This window comes from Emys orbicularis, chromosome 1 (assembly GCF_028017835.1).
Source record: "Emys orbicularis isolate rEmyOrb1 chromosome 1, rEmyOrb1.hap1, whole genome shotgun sequence".
Lineage (NCBI taxonomy): Eukaryota > Metazoa > Chordata > Testudines > Emydidae > Emys > Emys orbicularis.
In genome coordinates, this window is record NC_088683.1 from 347,723,598 (window position 1) to 347,750,841 (window position 27,244).

The following is a 27,244-nucleotide window of genomic DNA, read 5'->3' on the forward strand; positions in this document are numbered from 1 at the left end:
CCTCCCCCCCCCCCCCCCTCCACCTCTGATTGTGCAACTTCAAGCAAGTCACTTTCTATGTGGTTATCTCTCCATCTGTCAATTGGGGAGAGTGATGCAGACTCTCCTTTGGGACATGCATGCTGATCTATGGATTAAATACAAAACCACCCACACATGGTTTACCTTTAAACTAACATGCCGCATTGCTTACAGTGTGTTCTTTACATAGCATTGTTCTGTACATTAGATGGAATATGGAGACCAAGGCCAGGTCCACAGCAGGAGCACTTTGCCAGGGTAGCTATACCACTATACTATACCAGCAAAGCACTCCTAGTGGGTATAGTTTATTCCAGCCCCCAAGCGAGATAAGCTACACTCTCAAAAGTGTAATCTTGCTATTATAACTTCATCTACCCTACATAGTTCTGCTGGCACAGCTATATCTGGGGAAAGGGTGGGATCCCTGCCACTCTTCACTGACAGAGCTATGCCAGGAAAAGTATTAAGGTTGACCTGGGCACAGCCCCCCCTCTGCCTCCTCATATACACTATTCTTTACAGGGACTGGACTAAAGCCTGATCTACACAGAGTTTTTTTATTGATTTAGCTATCAGAAATGTGATTTTCTACCAAAACAGCTATATCAGTAAAACCCCTAACATGGACAGTTAAATTGGTATGAAAGTTGCCTTGGAGTGGTGTAGTTGTTTTCCCTTCCCTTCCAGGAATATACCAGTATAATTGCATCTACCTTAAAGGGAGGTGCACTACTTTTTAACTAGACTAGTATATGTAAAGCAGTACAATGTGTGTGTTTCCAAGCCCTTAGATTGCCATAAAGGAAATGGAGAGTTATAAAGAAAGGGTATTGTCACATGTAATAAGTATATATGAAAAAACACAACTAATGAGGTGGAGGAATAGTTATCCACATTTTAGGAATTAAAGGAACATTATCTGCTAAAAAAGAATAACATTATGAGTTTTAAAACTCAAATGTAGTTTTAAAATCTAGTTTCCTTTTCATTTTTAATGCTCATAGACTAAGGTCAGAAGGGACTATCATGATCATCTAGTCTGACCTCCTGCACATCGCACACCACAGAATCTCACCCACCCACTCCTGTAATAGACCACTAACCTCACTACTGTTTATGCTGTTTACTTTCTGCATTGCTGTTTCCTTGGACAATGGAAATAAACTAGGCACTTCCCGTAGTAGGCTGGAAGCAGTCCCTCAGTCTTGCATTTGTAAAACTTTGATTTATTGGGATCTTACTCTGCACATGTTCCTTTGAGTGTATATGCGCACACAAGAATCTCATTTAGCCAATAAAGCCTAGAACTCATCTTTGATACAGTGCTTTACACCCATAGATTGCAAATCACTTTGCAAAGGCAAATATCTTTTTACACACAGCAGAGGGTGATCAGAGGGCAAGTGTGAAAAATTGGGACAAGGGTTTGGGGGTAATAGGCGCCTATATAAGAAAAAGCCCCCAAAATCGGGACGGTCTATAAAATCAGGACATCTGGTCACCCTAACTCAGAGAAACAGGCAATTAAACTCAGCCATGATTTTCAGAAGTGACTAGTGATTTTTGAATGCATTGCTTTTTCATACCAAATCGGAGACCCTGTAAAGCAGAATGATCTTCAGGAGGTGCAGAGTAGCTGTCCTCTTAAAAGCACCTCCCAATCTCTAAGGTGTTAAGAATAACACCCAGGTAAGGAAGGGAAGTACTATTAGCCCCATTTTATAGATAGGGCACAGACAGATTAAGTGACTTCTCCAAGGTCACTACAAAGTCTACAAGAACAGGGAGTTGAAGCAGGTCTTCCAAATCCCAGGCTAATACTCTAACCACTGGACTATCTTCCTTCCCACTGACATTTGAGCCACTGTCTCACTTAGAAAAACAAGACAGACTAGACTTAAACAATCTTAAAGTGAACTTTAAAAGCCCAAATTGCATTTTTTTAGTTTTAGGCATGAGCAATTTACTGCAAAGTATCTTCTACCCAACATATTATGCAACTCACTGATTTCTAGCCCCTCTCTCCATCTGTAAAATAGGAATAATACTTCACTGCCTCACAGCAAACTGGTTAACAGCATAAGAATTTAGGGGTGAAGAGCTAGATAATTTGAGAGCAATGTATAATGCAGCTCTAACACTGTCATATTTGTGTGTGTGTGTAATATATATATGAGCTGTTTAGTAAAAGGGAGAGATTCCCCCTTTTCAGATCAGAGAATATTGTTTGCAGCGTTCGGAACTTTACTGAGACATTAAGCATGAAAGAGATGTTAAGATTCCCTCTAACAAAAGGCTATGAAAAGGCACTGATTTAGTTCAAATCCCTAAGACTGGGAATACACGAGGGAAGGAAAAATTTACCAGAAACAATAGGAGGTGCCTTTGTTTTTCCTTGGAATAGAATCACAGCAAAGTACAAAGGAGACTAGAATGTCAAACAGATGTTAACTGGTTGTCAGGGCAGCTTCACGTTGAGCAAGGCCAACACATGACTGTTACTGACTGCATATGATAAGCTTATTTAAGCAAGCCTATGAGAACCAAGACCCTTTAAACTACTGTTGTAAGATACTGCTGCAACCTTACTATCTATTATATACTAGTGAAAAAGAAACTCTGAATACTAAGTATTACACGATCTACTATGGAGGGAGGGGAAAGTTTATCATAAACAAAAAGTAAACCCCTTGGGCTAAGTAGGAAGCCACCAAGAGCCTCCAGTATAAATAGCCTCTGCTGCCCAAACTTTCCTCCCTCTTTCACCCCATTAACAAGTCCTTTGCTTGACATTACAGAATATTAATTTGGGCCCCTGAATTTCACAAGTGGAAAGAAGCACATACCCCTTGGGATCAAGCCCTGCAAGGACTTGAAAGGAAGAGGGAAAATGAAGTTATGCCAGTTTAGACCAGTTGGGGATCTAGCCCTTAGACTGTTATGCTGAGCAAAATATAAGCAGTGATCGCTTCTTATCTCTAGTTCCAAGATATTAGTAATGTAAAAATGTGATTTAGCTGACAGCATTTCTTAAGAATAAGATGAACAGGGTTCAATTTGGTTTCTTTACCATTAAACAAAAAGCTGCAATACTTCATAAAATTTGTACAAATATGGTGTACAGCCATTTTAAAAAGGGGACATAATTACAAATTGATACAATTACACTTATAAAGATATAGATACAACACTGGCTTCTTGAAGTTTAATATTTTTTAGCTAGAAAAAACACAAAGATAAGCAGTTGTTTTCAGGTTTTTAATTTTAAATAAGTTTCAATGGTACTATAAAATCCACGTAGTCTGCTTTGACTTTGATTACTCCACCAATTTTCTTTAGTGGGGTGATTTACTGTATCTTTAAGACATGACTATAGTCGGAAAGCACTTCAAAAGACCTGATTGAAGTTTATGTTTTCCAAAAGAAAGGATTCTGAGCCAGTCGTCTCTGGAAGTTCTCATACCTAGAAGAGACAAAAGTTTGTCACAATTAAAATGGCTTCCCAATGATGCAACTCAAGAATTTTAGCTTTCAATTTTCCAAACCATTACTGAAAAACTAGCCCAGATCACAGAGTCATCTGTACAGAGGCAATATTTAAAGTATTTCCCCCACACACAGCATGGAAAACTGTTTAAATATATCTTTCCCCTGGATGGTCTTCTCAAACCCTGTTTTCCCAGTCATGCTTAACTTAACAAAACCAAAACATTTCTTGGATTACATACTAAACTACATTATAAGAATATTATTCAGGTTGCGAAGTCAAGCATTCAAAAGTTAGAAAATGCCCGGTAAAGGTGGCCTATATACACCCTTAATTTTGTCCCCTTTGATTCCATCTTGTGAAATAAATGAGGCTCTTGATTCTTGTGGAAAATATCATATCTGATTATGTAATTGAAGACTAATGCATATGCGTCATGTTCCCTTATAATTCATAGGAAGAGTACCAGATAAGTAGTTTGCCATTTTTTCTATGTATGCTGAAATGACAGTAGTTTAAACCCCAACATTTATGTTTTAAGAATACAAGTACACTTCACAAAAATCCAGTGCTGAATTTAAAGACATAAAAATGGGCTTTTAGATGCTAACATTCCCTACAGTGTGCTAATGCTTAGTGAAATTAACTATTCACAGACCATCCTACTTTCTCTATTGCTCCCATCTTGGACAAAGAGCGTAAGTGATGAAAACAATGAATTTTTATAATCAAAGTTAATGATCTAAGAGGTTCCAAAAACAGGGCAGAATGTGAGACTTATTGTGTGACTTTTTAATAAATATACTACAGGCTTTTATCCTGCAGAAGCCAAAAAACAAGCTTCAAAATCCTCACTTCAACACAAGCTGTTCACACTTCACAGATCATATTGATGAAATAGTCAATGGCCACAGGAAAGAAACAGTCATCTTTAAAAAGACCTGATACAACTTCAAATGAGAGCAGAGTGTGAAGCTCTTCAAACTCTTGCTCCAGCTGGGTCAAACTACTGGTACCCTATACGGCTGTGATCAGATTAATAGATCAATTAAAACTTTTGTCAGCTAAGGAGATTTCTTGATCCTGTCTTGCTCTGGCCCACTTCAGTTTTTCTATTTCTAATTTTTTTTTTTTTTTTTTTTTAAATGTATTGGTATAGCCTGTGCAGACCTCCAGAGTGCCCGTCCTGGCCTAACCCTTCATGTTCCCCTGATGGCCTGGTTGAAAGCAATGGGTGCATCCCTGCCTCTATGGCTTTTCAACAGATTCAATGAGGCATTTATGTAGTGAACAATGTCCCGTCAGGAACCTAACTTATTTAACCAAAGGCCAAAAGGACACTTAAGCAAGTTTTCACGCCAGAATCCCAGCAGGGGCATAGAGTGTAGCTCCCCAGTGAAATGGATCTCCTACCGCTCTCTGGAAAGGTCCTTTTGCTGGGATTGGGCATCCCTAGGGGGTTTGCCACTCAAGGGCCAGCTTCCCTGTGACCGTTATCAAAATTGTATCAGGACTTGACCAGTCACTATCCTGACTATTTGTTTAACTCCTTTCCCCTACCCTTTGTTTCTCTTTCAGGGATCTTGCCTTCCTTTACAATTGTACAGTGCCTAGCACATTCTCGGTACTATCAGAATCAAAGGATAAGAACGGACCAGCTATGTTCAGGGTAAATCTTACGATTTAAAATTCCCAGCCCAAAGGAGAACCACTAACTACAGTAAAACCTCAGAGATACAAAAACCTTGAGAATGGAGGTTGTTCATAACTCTGAAATGTTTGTAACTCTGAACAAAACGTTATGGTTGTTTTTTCAAAAGTTTACAACTGAACATTGACTTAATACAGCTTTGAAACTTTACTGTGCAGAAGAAAAATGCTGTTTTTAACCATCTTAATTTAAATGAAAGACAGTTTCCTTACCTTGTCAAATCTTTTTTTTTTTTTAAATCTTTCCTTTTTATTTTTTAGTACTGTACTGCATTTGCTTTTCTTTTTTTGGGGGGGGGGGGGAGGGAGGGTCTCTGCTGCTGCCTGATTGCACACTTCCAGTTCCAAATTAGGTGTCTGGTTGACCAGTCAGTTCATAACTCTGGTGTTCATAACTGAGGTTCTACTGTATATTAAAAGTCTGTCCCCCAACACTTCCAGACCTACAGTGGCTAGGAACTGTTACCCAAACCAGTTTGGGGCATAATTTTTAACTAATTAGGCTAAACTAATTTAACATACTTTGCCCTGCCCACGCTAGATGGTCAAACCATGTTCAGGCAGTCTGAATCATTTTTAAGTAGCGTTTTAAAACCTAGTCTAGGTCAACATCCTTTGAATATATGTACCCTGGGCCAAGAGGTGATGACTTTGTGGGGGAAAGGACTAGGAGTGTTCACACAATGTTGTTAACTAAGTACTCCTGAGAACTTAAGAGACATTGATTGTAGCCCAAGAGACGGCAGTGTGTTCTGCTTTCCCATGGTCAGTACCATTACAAGGAGCAAAGGCAGTTTCCGGAATCAGCCAGAAACTGCAGGTAGGGGTAAAACTGCCTGGTAGCAAACAAGAGTGAGATAGGTACAGCATTTTAATTATCCAAGTTTAGTATTTAAAGAGGCTACATAGAACAGAATACAAGAAACTACTATAGTGTAGCAAAGTCAACAGGAGAACTTTTAGTTACGTATTTTCAATGTAAGATTGCTGTATGGCATGAAAGTTAATTCAGTGCTATGAAACCCATAATTTTGGTGCCTAGAAATTAGCTTATTGCTGGAGATATTTTCCTTTACCATTTCAGAACCACGTTTGCAGGAATGAAAGCTTCAGAGGGATTCGGTGTCATCTGGGCCTGTGTGACAGCAAACGATGAGGCAAAGTTATAGAAGCTATCCAGCATCTTCTGAGTGAACTGAAATACCAAAAAACCACATTGTAAATCAAATCCATATTCAGAACTTTGATCGTGCTTTTGATATCTAAAGCGCTGTTCAAATGATTAGTTAATCCTTACGCCTCATGTTGGGTGGATTAAATCTTTCTTTTCCAGATGGGGGAAAGGAAGGCAGAGAGGTTAAGTAAAAAGGAAGTCTGTGTTAAGAGACGATTAGATCTAGAGTTACTAGTTTACAGTCCTGCCCTCAGACACCGCCTCTCTCCAGATATTCTCTTAGAAACTTAAAAGTATTTTGATTTTTATTCAGTTATTGTTTCTTTTCAAAAGATTAGTTTCCTGGAGCAAGTTTCTGAAGGAAAGCCTTAAACGACCTCAAGATAAACATAATTAAAATGTGTAAAGTCTTATGGGACTAATGGATGATGTAGTGATAAGACTTGGGCCTTGTCCTACAAACTAGACTAGCAAGTTAGTGGCAGCCTACCAATAGCACCTGCTGTTGATGATTTTGCCTACAAGTACCTCATTTTTTGTATTTGCTCACCTCGTAATAATTCCATGTAAGAAGAGATTACTTACCTGTAACTAGAGGTTCTTCAAGATGTGTGGTCCTTATATGTATTTCACCATGGGTTATGTATGTGCACCATGAGCCCGCAGTTGGAGAATTTGAAAGTAGCATCTGTTGGTCTGTGCATGCACCCTGGCTCACCTTATGCTTCTGACCAAGGCAAAAAAGGACGGGGTGGACCAACAGCCACATCACTTCCTTCTCCACCACAAATCAGATAAGATCCAAAGTAGAGGGAAAAGAGGAGGGGTTATGGAAAACATATAGGGACCACAAAACTCAAAGTATCTCCAGTTACATGTAAGTAACCTCCTCTTCTTTGAGTGATGGTCCCTATGGTATTCCACTGTGGGTGACTGACAAGCAGTACCTAAATAAGAGGAGGTGCAAAGATGAGGATGGTAAGGTCAAATGGAGAACTGCCATCCCAAATGAGGCATCAGCAGCCGAATCTTGTACCAGAACATTAACATCTTGTAAAAACATGTGGATGGAGCTCCATGTGGCCGCTTTACAGATGTCTAAGAGGGGTACGTCCTGAAGAGACTCTACAGTCGTGGCTTGAGCTCTCATGGAGGGGGGAGGTTTGAGAGCTGATGGAGTAGAATGCAAACGGATATCCATTTGGAAATTCTCCGGATGAAGATGGCATAACCTCGGACTCTCTCCACGACAGCGACAAACAGCCTCAGGGACTTTCTGAATGGTTTTGTTCTCTGCAGATAAAAGGCCAAGGCCTGTCAAACATCGAAGGAGTGGAGCCTATGCTCTTTATATATGTGTGTAGTTTCAGGAATGGATTGGTGAAGGTGAAATTCCAAAAACACATTGGGATAAATTTGGGGTGTAGGTATAAAGAAGCTTTATCTTTGTGAAATACAGTGTATGGAGGGTCTGCCATCATTGTGCCAAGTTCAACAACCCTCCTTGCCAATGGCTACAAGAAAGGTGACCTTCATGGAGAAGAGGGACATGGAACAAGTCACTAAGGATTCAAAGGGGCAGAGGAGCCTGTGTCAGAACTGAAAGAGTGAGATTCAAGTCCCACAGGGTATTATCTTTTGAGAGGGTGGGCAAGTTCTTATCAGGCCTTTCCAGAATCGAGTGGTTAGCAGGTGTGCGAAAATAAGAGAAGCCCTCCGAGGGAATGGAATGCACTGATAGCTGCCAAGTGGACTCTCCGGGAACTGAGGAATAGGTTCGATGTCTTCAAAGATAGGATACAGTCTAGGATGAGTGGGATACCCATAGCTTCTGGTAGAACGCTTCTCTGCTGATGAGAAGCATTTCCATTTAGATTGGTAACGTTTCCTAGGTGAGTCCTTTCTGCTATTAGAAAGGATGTCTTACATGGCTGAGGAGCACACCCATTCTAGGGCTGACGAACATCTAATACCACGCCCTGAGGTGAAGTTATAGTGGACTGGGATGCCTTATCCTGCCATTGCACTGGGCCAGGAGCTCAGGGAAGATTGGGAAGGTAATCAGAGGATGAGATGACAGGCATGGGAGTCTTTGGGGAACCAAAACTGCCTGGGCCAGAAAGGCACTATCAGGATGACTGTCGCTCTGTCCTGTCGGATCTTGCATAGCACTTGGGGCAGAAGCAATAGCGGAGGGAAGGCATAGTTGAACTGGTATGACCAGTGAAAAAGGAGAGGGTCGCCCTGGGAGCAGTAAGTTAGGACTCCCCTGGAGCAACATGTGGTACACTTGTTGTTGGCCCGGAAAGCGAACAGATCCCTGGTTGGGGTTCCCCATCATGTGACAATGTCATGAAGCCCCATGTCATGAAGCTCTCACTTGTGGTCAATCACGAAGTGTCTGCAAGCATATTCTGCATCCCCGGAAGGTAGGCGGATCTGATTGCTGATGCACCAGTTCCAAAGATTGACTGCTTCTGCACACAGAGAGGCCGATCTCACTCCCCCCTTGTTTGTTGATGTAGAAAACCATCGGAGTGTTTTCTGACATTATGAGGACATACCTGGTGAGAGTTGATGAAAGGAAGAAGGCACTCACATGCCTTCAATAGCACCTGTAATTTCAGGACATTGATGTGCATTCTGGACTCTTGAGAGGTTCGTGTTCCCTGTGCCATGTGGTTGCCCACATGGGCTCCCCAACTTAGTAGGGACATCTGTAATAATGGCCTTGTCCAGGAAGGAGGGGAGAAAGGGGACCCCTAAGCATACCAAGGAGGGACAACGGTACCTTAGTGGGAACTTTCAGTGTGAGGTTCATAGAATGGGGGCTTGGGGAGTAAACTGACTGTAGCCATGCCTGAAGGCAACAAAGGTTTTGTCTTGCAAATGGAGTGACACAGGTGTGGGGGATGCCAAAGCCACCACTTCATCCAGCGATGGTGATGGCAGTCTGGCTGGTTCAGGTGGAACTGCCAGAACCAGGGTGTAATACCCTGCCTCTTCTATTGGAACTGGGGATAAATTTGAGGTTCTCTCATAGGGGAGGCAGGTGATGACACTCTAGTGGATCAGAAAGATTCCAAAGGGGGATACAATATGGCCAGTAGGTGGGGTGGACAGGTGGTGGCATCAGGTACCAGTGAAACTGATTCATGGGAGGTGGTGGTTGGTCCTAGGGTCATGTGGGCCTCGTGCGGAATAGCAGGACAGGAAAAGTGGTTCCTCTGATGGTTCCAAGTTTCCTGAGGAAGAAACAGGTGACTCGGGTTCTGATGGTGGTACTGTCGGTGCTGATTGAGACGTGTACATTTTGTATAATTGGGAGTGATAAATTCTGTCCCAGCGGCAGGTCTCTCGGAGGTGATATAAGCTCCCTAAAAATGGAGAATACCAATGGAAGGAGGGATTCTGGGTCCAGGGCAGAAAAAACATCCTATGGTGCAGATCTCCCCAGCGTAAGAGGGACTCCTCCTGTCCAGGCCATTGGTGGCAGCGATGATGATGGTATCCGGACATAAGACATCCTCATGAGCCGACCCGGTGGGTTTGCTTCTAGGCATGTCCAGTATCTTTGGAATGGATTTAGATGAAGATTTAGTCCCATGCTTCCTAATCTCCCAACTAGGGCCTGCTGTGGGGTCAGATCCTCCACCACTGAAGTCACACTTTGCAACAGGAGGTGCAATCCTTGTGGATTCAGGCCCAGGTACACAGGCGGGTGGGTGGGGGGGAATGATGTCCCCAGCCTGGGTCCGATTGAGGCCTCATGGTCAATTCCATGAGGTACTTACAGAGGCAAAGTGCCCGTCCTTCTCGGGTACGGCTGGTGAAGGACTGACAAATACTGTACTGAGCCGCAATGTGGGCCTCTCCGAGACAGTAGAGGCAGCATTGATGATCATCGCTGACTGAGAAGGATCATGGGCTGAAGGTGCAGAGTTTGAAGCCCGGAGTACTGGGCATAAGTCTGGTACTCAAATGGGATACGGGGAAGGATGGGGCTGAGGACGCTAAAGATTCTGACCCTGACCATGCCGTGGTGCGTAGGGACTAAGGAGATGGTCAGTCTGCCTTGCCCTTTATCGCCTCGGTCGGAAGCACAAGGCAAGCCAGGGTGCATGCACAGACCAACGGACACTACTTTCAAGTTCTCCAACTCCGGGCACACAGGGTGTATGCATAATCCACAGTGGAATACCTCTTGAAGAAGAACAATCCAAGTTCAATGCAAGCTAATTCAACTTAATTTTAGTTTGATATAAATGAAGATTAAATATAAAATGGAACAACCACCTCTTTAAAACTATGTTTCCAATCATATCACCCTTTAATTAAAAAAAAAAAAAATTACAGGCGAGTTGCAACTGTTCCTTTTGCAAACTGGTCCTTAACTAGTACAGGCAGTCCTCGACTTTGCGACGTTCAATTTACGACGAACGGCACTTACAAACGTTTCTGAATTGATACCCTGATTCGATTTACAACAATTGGTTTCAACTTTACGATGCTCGGTGCCGCAATGGAGTGTATTGCGTTTCCGAGTTATGACGTTTCGACTTACGACACAATTTTCAGGAGCCAATGGTGTTGTAAATCCGAGGACTGCTGTAATTCATCCTAGTCATAATCCCTAGTGTTAGAGCAACCATATTCCGGAGAAACAGTATGAGCCTTTGCCAGTAGAGCTGTGCCCGCAGAGCCACCTAGTGGAGATATCGTGGGAGATTACAGGAGTTCTGACAGCACAGTTAAAACACCTCCCTGAACAACATTAACTAAGCCAACAGAAGTACGCTGCTGTCAATATAGTTGGATCTGCATGCGGGAGGGGAGGTATCAGCATTGCTGTGTTGGCTAGGGGGTGTGATTTCCCCGCCATACTTCTAGCCGACACAGCTATGCTGGCAAAACTTTGTAGTGCAGACTAAGTCTGAAGCACATTTTTACATTTTTTATAACTATATATTAATTGAACTTGGAATATACTTGTAAAAAGTAACTTGCAAATATCAGATGGCTCTCCCTTAACAAAACAACAAGGAGGAGTCCTTATGGCACCTTAGAGATTAACAAATTTATTTGGGCATACAGCTTATGCCCAAATAAATTTGTTAGTCTCTAAGGTGCCACAAGGACTCCTCCTTGTTTTTGCTGATATAGACTAACGCAGCTACCACTCTGAAACCTCTCCCTTAACTGTAACTACCAACAAAAGGCATTAGCTGCTTTGTCAATTACCCCACAAGTACATTATCTTAGTGGTGCAACAAACAGTAATGGAAGATTTGGTGCTTCAGAGAAATATTGTTCAGAAACCATCCTGTTTTTCTCTTCTCCCTCCCCATGCATACTTAGTATATTTACATAAAAACTGGATTTGTTTAGGTGTGCCAGTTACGCCTGTTGAGTACTCCTCACTTGAAAGTCACTCTGAAGTCCATCACACCTCCACAGTTAGTTGTGATGGCAGACTGGATTATACCTTTATTTGGAGGAAGCAGCAGCAGACATGCCAAACCCACAAAAAACCCTGCAGAAATTGGGCTTGTTTTTGGTTTAATTGGCTTGTGAGTTGCTTGTTGGCTAGTTTTTGGCTTGTAGGTTTTTGTTTTTTTTAAATCGGCTCCTGGGAAGCAGGGGCAAGGGGGTGGGGGAGGAGAAAAGAGAGTCAGTGGTACATAGCGGGCCCATCACAGTCCCAGACAGCACGCTGGGGGTCATCTAGTCAAAGTGTTGGGGTTCTTAGGGATTGGCTTGTTTTGGCCTTGTTTTGAAATGGGATTAGCTTGATTTTTGGCTTACTGTGAAAGTCGGGGTGCTTATTTACCACGTGAAAGTTGGCAACTGTGAGCAGCAGTGAACAGTGTGATTAACACTGCTAATAAATTAGGCTTCTCAAAGTGCTCAGTTACAGCTCTTTAGGAGTCATTGAGCCTATCACACCACAACCGTTAATTATCTGCAGTGAAGTTGATCATAAATGCCTGAAAAGTTTCTGCAGAACTGAAGCAACAATTTATTGTCTGGATCAAGAAGCCAAAGCTGGGTCTGTCCCAAACAGCTGCCACTGGCATAATTTCCTGTGGTTCTGCACACTCATCCCCTTTCTCTGTTCAATTGCCCAGGTGAACATCAAAAACCCATTTACCGCCCTCTCTGTCTGAGATGAGCCTGGGGAGGTGGGACATTGCTTAAATCTAGGCCCAAAATATGGCAGTCCTCGGTGTACAGGGCAGTTTCCCTAGAGAAGAGGGGGGGGTTTCAAAGGTACCTTTGCACTGAATGGTCAGGAGACTGGGAGGAGAGAATGGGCCAGAGGTACTGCTCAGAGGTGCTGGAGCAGGAAGAAAGGGTGGTCGTGGCAAAGGGAATATATATCCAGTTGAGCATGGAGTAGATCAGGGTCCCTCCACCAGCAGCAAAGCTGTGCATCAACATATCACAAGAAGCAGGAGGATCCAGCTAGCTAAGGCAGCAGCACAAGCCTGCTGATGGAGATATCACAATATCTGCCTCAAGCCCAGTCCAACTGCTTTGGCCATTCCCTTTGTTCCCCAAGTAACAGTCCTGAGCTTCAATGTGCAGCATAGTCTTGTATCAAGAGTAAATTTCTTCAGAGTATGTTGGTGACAGATTTGGAGCTTCTCAGTAATAATTATAAATAATGCATGTTGGTTATTGGAATATTGGAATATTTATTATAGGACTACATTGGTTTAAACCGACAAGAGTGTCTGGAAAAACAAGCAGGAAAGAAAATGGCTCAAGATAAGCCATTCTTCAGCAAACACGTGAGCTATTAAAGGACAATGCCAGAATCACTGGCTCCTTATCCTGCTGTACCTACAGGATTGGTTTTAAACAGGAGAGTCAAACCTTGGGAAAACAGAAGAAAAAAAAAAAAACACAAAAACACCTATAGCAGGGTTAAAAGGGACCCTTTTCTCAGAAGAGAAGCAGTAGGTGTTCAGGGGAACCAGACTGAGGCTTGATTTACACTGAAACGTACTATCAGCATAGCTACTTTAGTCAGGAGTGTGGGGAAAAAAAATACCCCCCTCAACATAGTAAAACTCCCATGCAAAAGTGGTGATGTCAATGGAAGAGTGACTCTGTCAACACAGCGTATTGTTTGGGGAGGTGGTGTGCCTATAATGATGCAAAAACTCCTTCTGTTGATGTAGGCTGCACCAGAGGGCTATGTCAGCATAGTCTTTCTAGTGGAGAAACAGCCTGGGACCTAGTGGGAGTGCCTGAACCTAGGTTACATCAGGGGACAGCAAGGGGAGGTCTACACTTAAAATGCGGCATCAGTGCAGTTTCTCCAATGCAGCTGCACCCTTGTAGTGCTTAAGTAAAGATGCTCCTATGCTGAGATGGGAGAGCTTCTCCCATTGTCATAGTTAATCCACCTCCTTGAGAGATGGTAGCTAGGTCAACAGCAGAACCTCTCCCATCAACATAGCACTGTCTATACGGGGGAGATTAGGTCAGTATAACTATGTCACTCAGCGTTCTGTTTTTTCATACCCCTAAGCGATGCAGTTATACCGACATAGGTCCTGTAGTGTAGGCCTGCCCTAAGGTTAGGTCTACACTGGGGGAGAGGGGGGTCGACCTAAGACACGCAACTTCAGCTATGCGAATAGCGTAGCTGAAGTCGGCGTATCTTAGGTCGATTTACCTGGCCGTGAGGACGGCGGCGAGTCGACCACTGCCGCTCCCCTGTCGACTCCGCTTCCGCCTCTCGCCGCGGTGGAGTTCCGGAGTCGACAGCAGAGTGATCGGGGATCGATTTTATCGCGTCTACACTAGACACGATAAATCGATCCCCGATAGATCAATCACTACCTGCCGATCTGGCGGGTAGTGTAGACGTACCCTAAGACTCTAGACACACATGTATGTAGACTGTTAAAATCTTTTCCCCCCTCTAGTGCTTTGGGCCTACTACTAAACAAAATAATACTTTTGTTTTAAGAAAAGTGTCTGATCACTGTACACAACTGGTCACAGACTCCCAAGGGAAGAACCACAGGTGCCCAAACTCAGTCAGACATACAGGGTAAGCGTAGTTGATACACACACACACACACACACACACACACACACACACACACACTACTGTAACTCAGTGCCTGGTGTAAAAGTGGGGGAATTGCAAACTTTTGCCCTGAAATTGGTAAAGGCACAAGGCCTAAGGCAAGTGAAGTTGGAGACACCAGGAAGGGGACAGAGGTGCAGCTAGCCCTGTAACTCTGTGACAGAAGACTTACCTTACTATTTGAGCTGGTATTCCACCCCAAGTGTTTCCCATCCCCTAAGTCTAGGCACTGTATTTAAGGTCCCCCAACAGTTAGGAGCAATCTGCTGGAAACAATGTTTTTAAATTACCTGAGTGAATGAGTCTACTGATGATACAGCAGCATTTGCTACAGGAGTCTGCTGGGCCAAATGTTCCAGCAATTCCACTGAGATCCCAATCTGGGCTACAGATGGTGTCTGAGGGATGTTCATTGCTCCAAAGGGGTGTTGGCTGCCTTTCCCTGAAAGAAATAGCATAAGCAGCAGAAATGTCAAACTAGGCATCAGCGCAACTATTATATTAAGTTTAAGACACCAAGATTTCTTGTGTGTGAGGTTTCTTGTTACTTGCAAAGTAGAGGTCTCTCTACATACAGAATTATGAAAAAAATGTGTACAGCTCATATACTAAGTGTGTGAAAAAATGCAATGGATAATTTTAAAATATAAAAATATATTTTCTCTTACTAATAACTGAGGAATAGAGTGACAATCCTTAACAGACCCTTACAGGGAAGGAGTTTTGTAAGGAAGAGTTAATCAGTTTTTAAAATCCCCTAAGTAGTAAATTAACCTCCCCATTGAACCAGTTGGGTCGTATATTTGTATGCAAGATTCAGAAGCGTTTGAACCTCTTGCTATTACTGACTTTTCCAGTACAACAGGGTGTATGATTTTTTTTTTAAAGCTCAGGAGTATGATTTTATAGTACTACCCCATCCTTTAATATCCACAGAAATGTTTACAGAAAAATCCAGAACCAGTAAGTACTGATGCACAGTCCTTTAGTTCGTTCATTCATTCAAAGTAAAGAAATGACAATATTTGCGCCTTGGATCACACAACTATTATGCAGCATTTATTTTTAGACAGCCCCCCATCATGGTCTCTGGATGCTGAATAATTTTTTTAATGAATGTAAATAAACCACCATCTTGAACAGCACCTAGTAGCAAATAAAATGTAAGTGAACACTTGTGAGGGTTGGTATAATGGTTCACTCCAGTGGTTCACACTGCACTAAACAGGTAGGCAGCTGTTTCTGAGGTTTGAGTGATCTTCAAAGCTATCCCATGTAGCATGCACTGCAGTAATCCAATCTCAGCATCTCAGCATTATAAAGCCATCAAGGTCCACATCAGAAAGAAATGGTTGCAAAATAAAGAGGCCCTGTTGGTCACAAAAGCCATTAGAGAATCCATTAACAATCCGGCTGAAAAGCACTAATAAATAGCAAACTTTTTGTGCAGGCATCATCCCAGACTTCCAGCATCACTTCTGACTCTTCTAAACTGAGTTTTAATCAGCTCTAAACCCAAGTCTCAGGGGCTCACCAAAAATAAAGACAATCTAAATTCACTGAAATCTGTCACTCCCTCCTGTTCAACGTGTATGGGAAGCTACAGCGAATGCCTGTAATGCCATTAGATGTGAACGAGACACACAGCTGCACGTAAGTTCTAGTGAATGTTGTAGAAGAATATCCTCCCAGTAAAGAAGCAACTGCTCAATACCAGCCTTTGGGTCATCTTAGCAGGGAAGAGCAGAGCCATTTAAGAGCTATGCCATAGTCCACACGCCAATAAGTGGTATCACAAGCTGCTGACTGGGCTAAATGAAGACTACACCACCACGTGACCTAGCTCAATTGCTAAAATTTCACCCAGTGAAACTAGCATAAGTCTCTGCCCTACCCCAACTCAAAGGAATCAAGGAAATCTGAAGACTCCAGAAGACAGTTAATTCTTCAGCGAAGGCCTAAATCAGGGGTCGTCAACCTCTGGCACGCAGCTCGCCAGGGTAAGCACCCTGGCGGGCCGGGCCAATTTGTTTACCTGCCGCATCAGCCGGTTCGGCCGATTGCGGCTCCCACTGGCCGTGGTTCGTCATCCCAGGGCAATGGGGGCGGCGGGAAGCCGCGGCCAGCACATCCCTCGCCCGCGCCGCTTCCCACAGCCCCCATTGGCCTGGGACAGCGAACCACGGCCAGTGGGAGCCGCGATCGGCCGAACCTGCCAACGCGACAGGTAAACAAACTGGCCCAGGTGCCAGGGTTCTTACCCTGGCGAGCCACGTGCCAGAGGTTGCCGACCCCTAACCTAAATCATTAGTATGTAGGAAGCAGGTACCCTGTCCTTCCTTAGGGAAGCATATCCAAAACGCTTCATTAACACCCACTTTTGAAAAAGCAGGGGAGAGCATGGCTTATGTAGAAACTCAATTAAGAGTCTGTTAATTTTCCATGTAGCACTACAACGTGCAATGAAGTAAGTCTAGCAGTTACATGATCTGCCACCTCTACTGTATACTAAATCTAGATTTGTTTTGCCAAACAGCAGCTACTGAGCTCAATGAGAGATGGTCCGATTCACAAGAGATCGTCTTAGTTTAACCCAATCCAAACATACCATAAGTGTCTCCGCACCCAAAAAGGCAGCTGCCAGAGCCCTCTCACTACCCACTGGTGGTCTAACCCGCCCACGTGCTGTTGCCCTCCTCTTCCCTAGTCGCCTCAAGTATCACCTCCTCCACGTAGATCTGTCTGACACATACACGCACATCTTCAGACATCATACCGCTTCCTTAATCTGACTCCGTGACTGACTATTAAAATCGGTAATGTGAAGTCTCCCATGAGACAAGCACATACTGGTCCTTCAATACATAAAATTTAGCACAAGGCAAGTAACAATCAGACATGGTGCTTTAACCCACTACTTAGAAATGCTTTGTGTAGCATATTTACTTAAAGTCAGCCTGTGCTGCAGAGAGACATCACAGCCCTTTGCTTTATATAATTAGGCTCTACAAGAGTAGAAAATAAAGCCATTGGAAACCAGACTAACTGAAGATCATATTCAAATTCCAACTCTATCCAGTTTTCTATGATTGAAAATGCTGATAGCAATCAAGTTGGTAGAATTCTCCATATCTTTATGATCAGGATGTTAAATTTACAATTCCCTTTCCTTTGAACAAATCAGCTTTTCATCTGTCTAAAACAATCCAACAACTTTTGAGCACTAGTATATTTCTAAATAATCAGAGGACATCAGTGTACTTGAAACCAAAAGCATACCCATCCTCCCACTTCATATGCAAGTCCAGACCCTCTTTGGATTGCTGGCTCCTCCGTGCAATGCTCCAGCATGCACACATTGTTAGTGTTGAACACAGCACAGAACAGATACTCAAGATTTGTCCACTTGTGAGGATAAAATAAAGTTATCCTCTTCTGCATGTGGATTATATTCTACCATCACAATCCCTATAAAATAATACATGTGTTTTGAGTACCTAGCTCTTCTAGTCACAACATATAAATCATAAATTTCAAGGACCATGCAGTATTTCAAAATATTTCTCAAGATACAGACTACTAAATATGCTTGATTCACAATTTTACCCTCTGCAGCAATGCTGCAAAAGATCTCAGCATTTCAGGAAAAGAGCAAGCAGGGATAGGCTCTTCATACTGATCTCCCACTTCTCTCCCTTTATCCAACTTTTAGCCACAGTACTCAGCCATTTCAGAGCGCTTTTAGGCTTTGAAATTAGTTTGGGTAAAACAGAAATTGTGTGTTTATTCTCTAGCCATTTCCATTAATCAAATGCAGACATGGTTTTACACCACAAGTTTTGAGAGGGGGAGACTAAAGATTGATGTAAACCATAACACCACCGGATAGCACAAAGTTAGAGGGAGCAAAATGGTGACCTATACCTCTAAATATTACCCCCACTTGTCATCTCATGTCTACAATCAGACTGTAGCTCTTTGGTGCCAAGAGCATGTTTTTCCTCTTTCACAGCAAATTGCCTAGGACTTTTAGGCACAGCAAAAAATAAATAAAAGCAAACTTCCCCACTTCATGAGGGAAGCATCATCTTTACACTCTCTTTCCTGGTGAGAGTCAAATGTAATTTGTTTAAGTTAGTCACTGTTTAAAGGAAGATTTGGAAGCTGGCACACAAAGTGAGCGGACAGCTGCAAGCAGTTGCACTTGCTATGGTGTTACCACAGCTGCTTCTGCTCTAAAGATCTGGTGGCTGGCTACAACTGCTGTGAGAGGTAGCATCTTCCATCAGTACCATTTTGTTCTCATTTAAGTTTGCTGCTTTTGGTCTGCACCTTTTCCTTATGGCATTCCTACCTGATAAAAAAAGGCCACCAAAACAGCATAGCAAAGACAATCTTGAAGGCTTGCTAGACAAGTTCCTGTTCTCTGGACCCATGCCTAGCAGGAAAGGAAGCATTCAGACCTCAGCATTTCTGTGCCAAGAAGTTCTAGATGATGATATATCATTGGAACCCAGTACAGTATCCACAAGAATGATTTCAAAGATTCTAAACTCAGTTAGGAGCGTAGTCAAAATTGATCTGATCCCAGTTTTGCTACTGGAGAATAAGCAAATCCTAAAAGGAGATCACAGTATCAAGCTGAAAAAGTCAAATGCTGCAATGAGCTTGAAAGCAGGACACCTTCTGAAGATTTAAGTGATAAGACCCAGCATCAGTTCAATTAGGCATGACAAGGATATTTAAGTACCTAATTCAAAGCTAGGGGCACTTAACTCTACTGGGTGCTTATTGTACCAGAACAAACTGGTACCCAGAGCCTTTGTTACTAAAAGCACTTATAAACGGTAGCTTTGATCAGAAAGAGTAAAATTTACATCTCTTACTAAAAAGATCAGCTCCCTGTGTATTTCTATCCTATCTGTTCACTTTTCCCATAAACGTACATTTATTTTCTTTTTACTCCTGTTTGTGTTGCAGAGGCAATAAAGCTTTGGCAATGTGAGGAAGTTTCTAGTCTGGCACTTAAATCACTCCCCACTGCAGAATCCTTACTACTGGTGAAGATGCAGGATCCAAAAAGAGCAACAGATTGACTGTCAAATCCCTGAAGGAGTTTACAGGGTTGGTAGCAACCAAAACTTCTATATGAACTGAGTTGATGAAATACAAAGCATCCCTAAGATGACATTGTTTTTACTTTGTTCAGAGTATACCACCATTTTCTCTAACTTTTGAGATCCAATGCATGTGTTACATCAGCAGTGGTCAGAGCAGCATGTTCGATCTTTCACCACCTTTATTAGGCTGCAGGAAAGGGACCTGGAGCAGTGGATGACCCCGCTTTACTTCTGAGATCCAGAGAAGAAGCCTGCTCTTTCAGCCCAACTACCCCCTGCTCCAGACTAAACAGCTGCCAGAAGCTCACTCCCATATCCATTGGTTAAGTGGACATATACACATTTAGTACTGCAAATGGACTGCATTTAATATGAAACATTCCCTTCATGTTATTGAAAAGGACTAAGAACCTATCTGTAGGTTTGATAGAGGGATCAAAAGGAAAAAATACAAATGTATCATTAAACAGAGACCTTTGGATTCCCTATTAAAAATTCTTATCTACTCAGGTTACCTGAAAATCCTGTAGGGAGAAACCAGAAATATTCCCCTGATTAGTGTCTTTTGGTAACATGGGGACAAAAATTGATCACAGCAATCTCGGAAAAGCCGGTGACTTGTTACCATGGTCACTGCGTTCATGTTTTTCAAGACATTGCTAGAGCCACTTAGGCCTACAGAAGATAGATAATTTCTTTATTGAGGGACTTCTGATTTGAAGCTAGATATGGTTGCCTTGTTTCCGGCCAAACTGAAGAGAAAAAGATTTAGATTTTATCATTATTACGATGATCATCAGCATTCATGTCAACTAAACCTCAAAAAAAAGGAACAAAAGAGGGTAAAAATGTAGGAAGTCTAGGTTTATTAAGAGCGATTACATCTATATAACTAAGGTCTTCTCTTTTTTTCTTTAAGTCCTTCTAATTGACAAAGTAGGATAATTTCTGTAATTAAATCTACCAATAACTTATTTTGATATTGTGGCTTGTGGTCTAGACTTCACAATCACTTGGTAGCAAGAGAGTAGTTAAAGGTTCTGTCAGGACTTCCAAGTCTAACATCACACTCTTATAGCTTTCTGAAGTGCTTTTCCTGTCATGATTGGTTTCAAAGTGATTTTTTTTTTTTTTTTTTTTTAAGAAACAGAAAAATTCTTTCACCTGCTTGAATTACTGAGGTGCAAAAACAGATACTTTCCACAAGACTTTTTACTCATCAATAATACAAACTGCTGTACAAAGATTCTCAAATTGTCATGCAACTAATTTAGAGTAGTCTCAATGATAGTAGATTTTCTGGGAAGTTTAGAAATTAGAACATTAAACAACGGAAAAAAATAATGTAATTTTGAGCATACTCAGTAAACATCTAAGATTTTAAGCAGACATTAAAATGTAGTTTCTCTGCACGGCCTGAGAGGGCTGCTGCTGGACCTGTCCGCCGGAGAAAGATTATAAGTGTCTCATTGAAACACAGCTGCATTATCCAAGAGGTTCAAATTAAAGGTCCATTCCTGCAATCTTTTACTCAGACAAGACTCCCATTGGTTTAATTGGGAACTGTAACCAACTACAGTTGGGACTGCAGGATCAAGTACTAATTTCCTCTCTTCCTACTGCTGTCCCCATTACTCTCTCTGATTTGCTGTTACCCCTTTGACCCACCTTTACAAAAATGTCATCCTGCCCTCACCTCAGTGACGTGTGAACTTAAAAGCTTAATTGGAAGGAAAATATTCACATGCACAGGCAGTTTTGCTCTCTCTCTTTGGAAACTAAAGAGAAATCTTTGTCAATGCAATTTTAGTGTATATACAAAGTCAAAAAATGCATTAGTGAAGTTCCCATAATAGTAAAACAATTGCACACACTATATTAATGTATGCATTTAATAGTCCAACTAGTCATCATAATTATGTGCAACTTGGACAAGTTAGTTACGTTGTGAAAGCTAACATCTATATTCCCTGACTTTATGCTTAAGTGTGATCTTAACATGTGGTAGGTAGGAGATTTTGAATTTGATCTCTCACAGCTGTACTGCTTGGCCTTAAATACATTTAAGTTTTACCACTCCCATCCACTTGAGTAATTTTTTTTTTTTTTGCTACCCCATGGTCATTAGGCAAGTAAAAACCCAGTCCAAGTCACAACTGAACAGACTTTATAACCAGTTACTGGTATAGTTAGCACTAAACACAAGCTGCATTTGCACAACACATGGTTAAAAATGTTTAGTTGCCTTGTTACTGGATTTTGCCTCTGTCAGAGAGCTAGGCTGGCACGATTGCCTTCCTGTATCCAGTTCAGCATGTGTTTAGGTTTTCTACAGCATGGACAAGACTCCCAAATGTGCCAGTTTGGCCAGTCATCTTTCCTCTCAGCTCCATGTATAGTAGGACATTTCAAAGTGCATAACCAGTCTTCCTGCGACTGGCTCTGCTCTCTGGGTACCTCCCTGAGCACCTTATCTCCTGTTGAGGCAACGTAGGACAGCTGTCCAGATTTTCCCAAAGTGCACCAATAGAAACCCAGATAGGCAGACTGGTAACTGCAGGTGCACTAACTCAGTTGTGACAGTAAAGCTGCTGTATAAATACAAGCTGAATCGTGTTACTTGTAACTGGTCAGGTGACCATCCTCCAACTGGCTACGGTATCAGTTAGAAATTGTGAGATTAGATGAAGGGTTCGCCTAGCCCTCTCAGTAGGATTTATCCCTCTGCCATTTTATACCATGGATGATGTCATTAATTTTGTATCTTTATGGCACTGAGCACAAGTTATCATTTTGGGGATTGATGTGTTGGGATTCTTGGGGATACGGTGGGGGGAGAGGAAGTAGCGTCAAAGTAAAGTGTGGTTCTACTCTAAGTATGGACTTGTGGGGTAGCATTTATCTCAACTACAACAGGTATCTTACCCAGTTTACAAGAAGGAACAGTATAACTGCAAGCCTTGCAAACTCAGCCGTAGAGCCCACAGTCAAGGTTTGGTTTTTTGACTGACTTCAACAATAAAGATTCTGCAACTGAAACTTAGTTAACAATTGAACTGATGATATTCAAGAAAACTAAGACTCCAATTTGCTCTCTCAGATTTAAGTTGGCTCTGCAACACTAAGAGTAGTAAAAACATATTTTACTCAATAAAGTGAGCAGATATTACTAAATACACACAGAACAGATCTAGTGTCCGACTGCTGGGTCTTGCCCCCATGCTCAGGGTCTGACTGCCATATTTGGGGTTGGGAAGGAATTTTCATCCGGATCATATTGGCAGAGACCCTGGGGGGTTTTCACCTTCCTCTGCAGCATAGGGCACGGGTCACTTGCAGGTTTAAACTAGTGTAAATGGTAGATTCTCTGTAACTTGAAGCTTTTAAATCATGATTTGAGGACTTCAGTAACTCAGCCAGAGGTCACAGGTCTATTACAGGAGTGGGTGGGCAAGGTTCTGTGGCCTGCAATGTGCAAGAGGTCAGACTACATAATCATGATGGTCCCCCTCTTGCCTCAAAGTGTACAAGTATATGTTTTTCCAATGATTAGTTACCCTCAATGTTACAAATTTACACCTTATTTCCAGTCTGAATTTGTCTAGCTTCAATCTCCAGCCATTGGATCACATTTACCTTCCTCTGCTAGACTGAAGAGCCCATTACCAAATATTTGATCCCCATGCAGGTACTTCTAGACTGTAATCAAGTCACCCCTTAAACTTCTCTTCATCAAGCTAAATAGATTGAGCTCCTTGAGTCTCTCACTACAAGGCAGGTTTTCTAATCCTTTAATCATTCTGGTGGCTCTTCTCTGAACCTTCTCTAATTTAGCAACATCCTTCTTGAATTGTGGACAGCAGAACTGGACACAGTATTCTAGCAGCAGTCAAACCAGTGCCAAATATAGAGGTACAATAACCTCTTTACTCCTACTCAAGATTTCCATTCATGCATCCCGGTATCACATTAGTCCATTTGGCCACAGAATCACGCCGGGAGCTTGTGTTAAGCTGATTAACCACCTCCACCCCCAAATCTTTTTCAGTGTTTGCTCCCCCAGGATAGAGTCCCCTATCCTTTAAGTATGAGGTACATGCTTTGCTCCTCGATTAATATATTTGCATTTAGCTGGATTAAAACAGTTTGCTTAAACTCATCTTACTAAGCGCTCTAGAGCTCTCTGTATCAGCTGCCTGTCCTCTTCATTATTTACCACTCACCCAATTTTTGGATCATCTGTAAACTTTATCAGTGACTATTTTGGTTTTCTCACAAATAGTATAAGGATTGCTTCTTGGCCTTGTGGGAGCCCTTTTGAAACACACCTGCTCAATGATTCCCCATCTACATTTTGAAATCTATCAAATAGCTAGTTTTTAATCCATTTAATGTGTGCCATGTTAATTTTCTATGCTTCTAGTTTTCAAAGTTTCCATGTGAAAACTGCCTGCAAACTCTGAAGGGTGAAAAACACACTGCCACAAGCATTCATTTACAATCAGATACTACAACTGCCAGTTTTGATGAACTGTTTAAAATATAGACTGATTCTTGCCTGCATATTTATATCTGCCTCTGGAAATTTCCACTACATGCATCCGACGTCTGTTAGTCTATAAGGTGCCACAGGACTCTTCGTCGCTTTGTTTAGAATACAAGTGCTAGGTCTACTAAGAGCCACTTGAAAAGACACATATATTTGGCTTTTCAAGTAGCATTGCAGTGTATAGCATGTCACACAATGGGATCCTGGTTTATGAATAAGAACGTAAAAATGGGCATATTGGTTCAGACCAATAGTCCATCTAGCCCAGTATCCTGTCTTCCAACAGTGGACAGTGTCAGATCCTTCAAAGAGAAAGAACAGGGTAATTATCAAATGATCCATCCCCCGTTGACTAGTCCAGTTTGGCAGTCAGATGGTTAGGGACACTCGGAGCATGGGGCTACATCCTTGACCATCTTGGCTAACAGCTAGTGATGGACCTATCCCCCATGAATTTATTTAATTCTTTTGTTGAACCCAGTTATAATTTTGGCCTTCACAACATCCCCCGGCAACAAGTTCCACAAGTTGACTGTGCATTGTATGAAGTAGTTACAAATAAAAAAAAAAAAACACAATATGTTCCAAGATCTTATTACATTTATTCATTAGAGACTAAACATCCACTTCATTGTCTAACTGCTTTGTTGTTTAACTGCTATATTTCACTGCTCTTACCAGATTTTAAACCAGAAATTTTGAAGATGGCACTTGGCTTCTCATTGGTGACAAATCCCAGGAGTTGCCATACTGCCATCCCACTCTGGTCAGGAAAGCAGAAGTAGACAGATCCTCCCATGCCCTCTGGAAATGGGATAGTTCCCAGCATAAAGACCACCACATGGTTGATGTTTTCATAGTCAGGCAAGTCAAATACAAACTTATCCTGGGCCACCTGTTGTGCCACTGCTTGCACCTAGAATATAAAACCAAGTTTTAGTTTAGAAATCTTAATTCTGAAACCTGTGAGCCCTCTTTTCAAAAATCCATCTAGTGTTTGAAAGAAGGGGAAGTGAGGCGCATGCCAGTTTTAGTTTATAAACAGACAGAGTGGCAAACACAACCGCATGGGAACTGTGCAATAGGCTGCTAACAAGGATTCACAGTCCTTGTTCTAGCTACAGAGGCTTTATATCACACCTAGGGCTGGAGTATCAGAGTACCTTAGCTCCCCATGTGAATAGTAGTAAAATATGGTGCAGAAGAAGTCCCCAAGTCTATAAAGTAGTGGCTGTCAACCACATGGCTAGCAGAACCCTAACCATGGAAACCTCTAAGAAATAAGACATGACTTTATACACTTAGTTCAAGATTGGCTAAAGGTCAGGGCACAGAGCCACCCTTGTCTTTATTACCGAATCCATGTACATGACACATCAGTGCATGCATCTTGTTATAGGTAGCTCCTACTCAGAGCAAGCCACAACACAAAATGCTTGGCCCTATCTATCGCCTCCCATAGGCCCAAAAATCGGTATTACCAAACATGGTTGCAGACTGCTGCAACTTGGGGCAATCTACTGGCAAGGTGACATTACCCACCCCTTAGCCAATAAAATTTGGGTGCCACCCTGTATGAGGGGAAGGAAGGCACACTGGGATGGGGTCTGCACAGAACTTGAACATCTGGAGAGGGAGGAAGACACAGTGACATATTTCATTTATACAGGAGCTGCTCCCAAAAAAGCAACAATGGGAAATAAAAATCAGAGCCACCCCAGCTGGGAACCTGCCCTCCACAGTATGGCCCTTCCCAAACTTCCTCACAACCAACGATATCACCAGGCATAGCCCACACCCCAAGAGACACCCCCCTCCCTAAACTGAGCCCCACACACTCCTCAGGATCCTCCCCCAGAAACACCCTCCACAGGCTGAGCCCCCAACTTCCCCCACCACTCCTCAGGATCCTCCCCCAGAGACACCCCTTACTCCATAGGCTGAGCCCCCCACTCCTGTCCTCTCCCAGAAACACCCCCACCCACAGGACCCTCCCGAGATCGCTCCCCTGAACCCCACCCCCTCGCGGCTGGAGCCTCCTCCCTCAGGAGCTCTCCAGGCCAGGCTGCCCCAGAACGGTACGAGGCCTCCCGCACAGCCTCTCCGGCCGCCTCCCAGAGGCCCCTCTCCATGAGCCCCTCCCCCACCCTAGTCTCTCCAGAGGCTCCACCCAGCCCGCCAAGGCCCCTCCCCTCCGGAAGCGCCGCCCTGCCAAGCCCCGGGGAACCGCTCACCAGCCTACCCGCCACCAAACAGCCGAACATGGCGGCAGCCACGGAGCCCTACAGCCGCAGAAGCTTCGCGAAACAGCCGACCACTCCGCAGCCTACATAATGCCTGGTCCCCCCGGAAACAGCCCCTGCCTGTGACCCCTGGTTACGGAACTACTTCCGGGGAAGGGGCGGGGCTTCGTCTAGGCTCGTCCTGAGGCCTACACATCCCAGTATGCACCGCGCTACAGGGGATGCATCCCGGGACCTGTAGTCCCAGGCTGCGCCGCGGGTGGACAGGGAAGTGCATGCTGGGACGTGTAGTCTGTCACCTAACGCCCCCGCTCCGATAGCTGTGGAGCAATGCATGCTGGGATATTTATTGTCCTACTGGGTTCTAAATTAGAGCGTGCTAAAGACTCTGATTTTATGGGGGTGAGAGCTGGTGGTGCCTGCTGCATTCTGGACTTGTATCTAGCTGCCAAGAAGGTCCTTCAGGGAAGATTTTAGGTAGCCCTGTCCTAAGGGTTTCTCTACAGTGGATGACTGGTACCCAGGTACCCTGACATACAAGAGCAAAGCACCATACCACATTGTGATCATGTGGGCAGGTTGCAAGGACACAAATTCGCATATTGCATCTATTCATCAAGATGATGCAACAGCTTCTGGGGGCCCTGTACTGCCCTAAACATGTGTTTCAGAAGCCATTAAATTTGCACAGGCTTCGCTGGCAAGAGCCACATGGAATAACAAATACAGATGCAAACTAGAGCATGTGAAGCACAGTTCTCCAGCAGTTTATCTTCATCTCTTGCAATTCCTTCAACATGCTCTCTCCTGGCACCTAAAACTAGTATTTG

General features: G+C 43.0%; 1 protein-coding gene across 2 annotated transcripts; it reads right to left on the reverse strand.

Annotated features, from left to right (window-relative positions):
- Nucleotides 1-3,270: 3,270 nt before the first annotated feature.
- HIKESHI (heat shock protein nuclear import factor hikeshi) lies at nucleotides 3,271-26,557 on the reverse strand. 2 transcript variants are annotated; one of them, XM_065406385.1, is made up of 5 exons: nucleotides 26,414-26,557; nucleotides 24,850-25,087; nucleotides 14,793-14,944; nucleotides 6,298-6,416; nucleotides 3,271-3,487 (listed from the first exon to the last, which is right to left on the reverse strand). In XM_065406385.1, exons 2-5 carry the CDS (start codon nucleotides 24,998-25,000, stop codon nucleotides 3,433-3,435), a joined length of 477 nt encoding a protein of 158 aa, XP_065262457.1. In that variant the 5' UTR covers nucleotides 25,001-25,087; nucleotides 26,414-26,557; the 3' UTR covers nucleotides 3,271-3,432. The 2 variants fall into 2 exon arrangements, with proteins under 2 accessions (XP_065262457.1, XP_065262449.1); XM_065406377.1 differs by having other exon boundaries at nucleotides 26,406-26,557.
- Nucleotides 26,558-27,244: the final 687 nt, after the last annotated feature.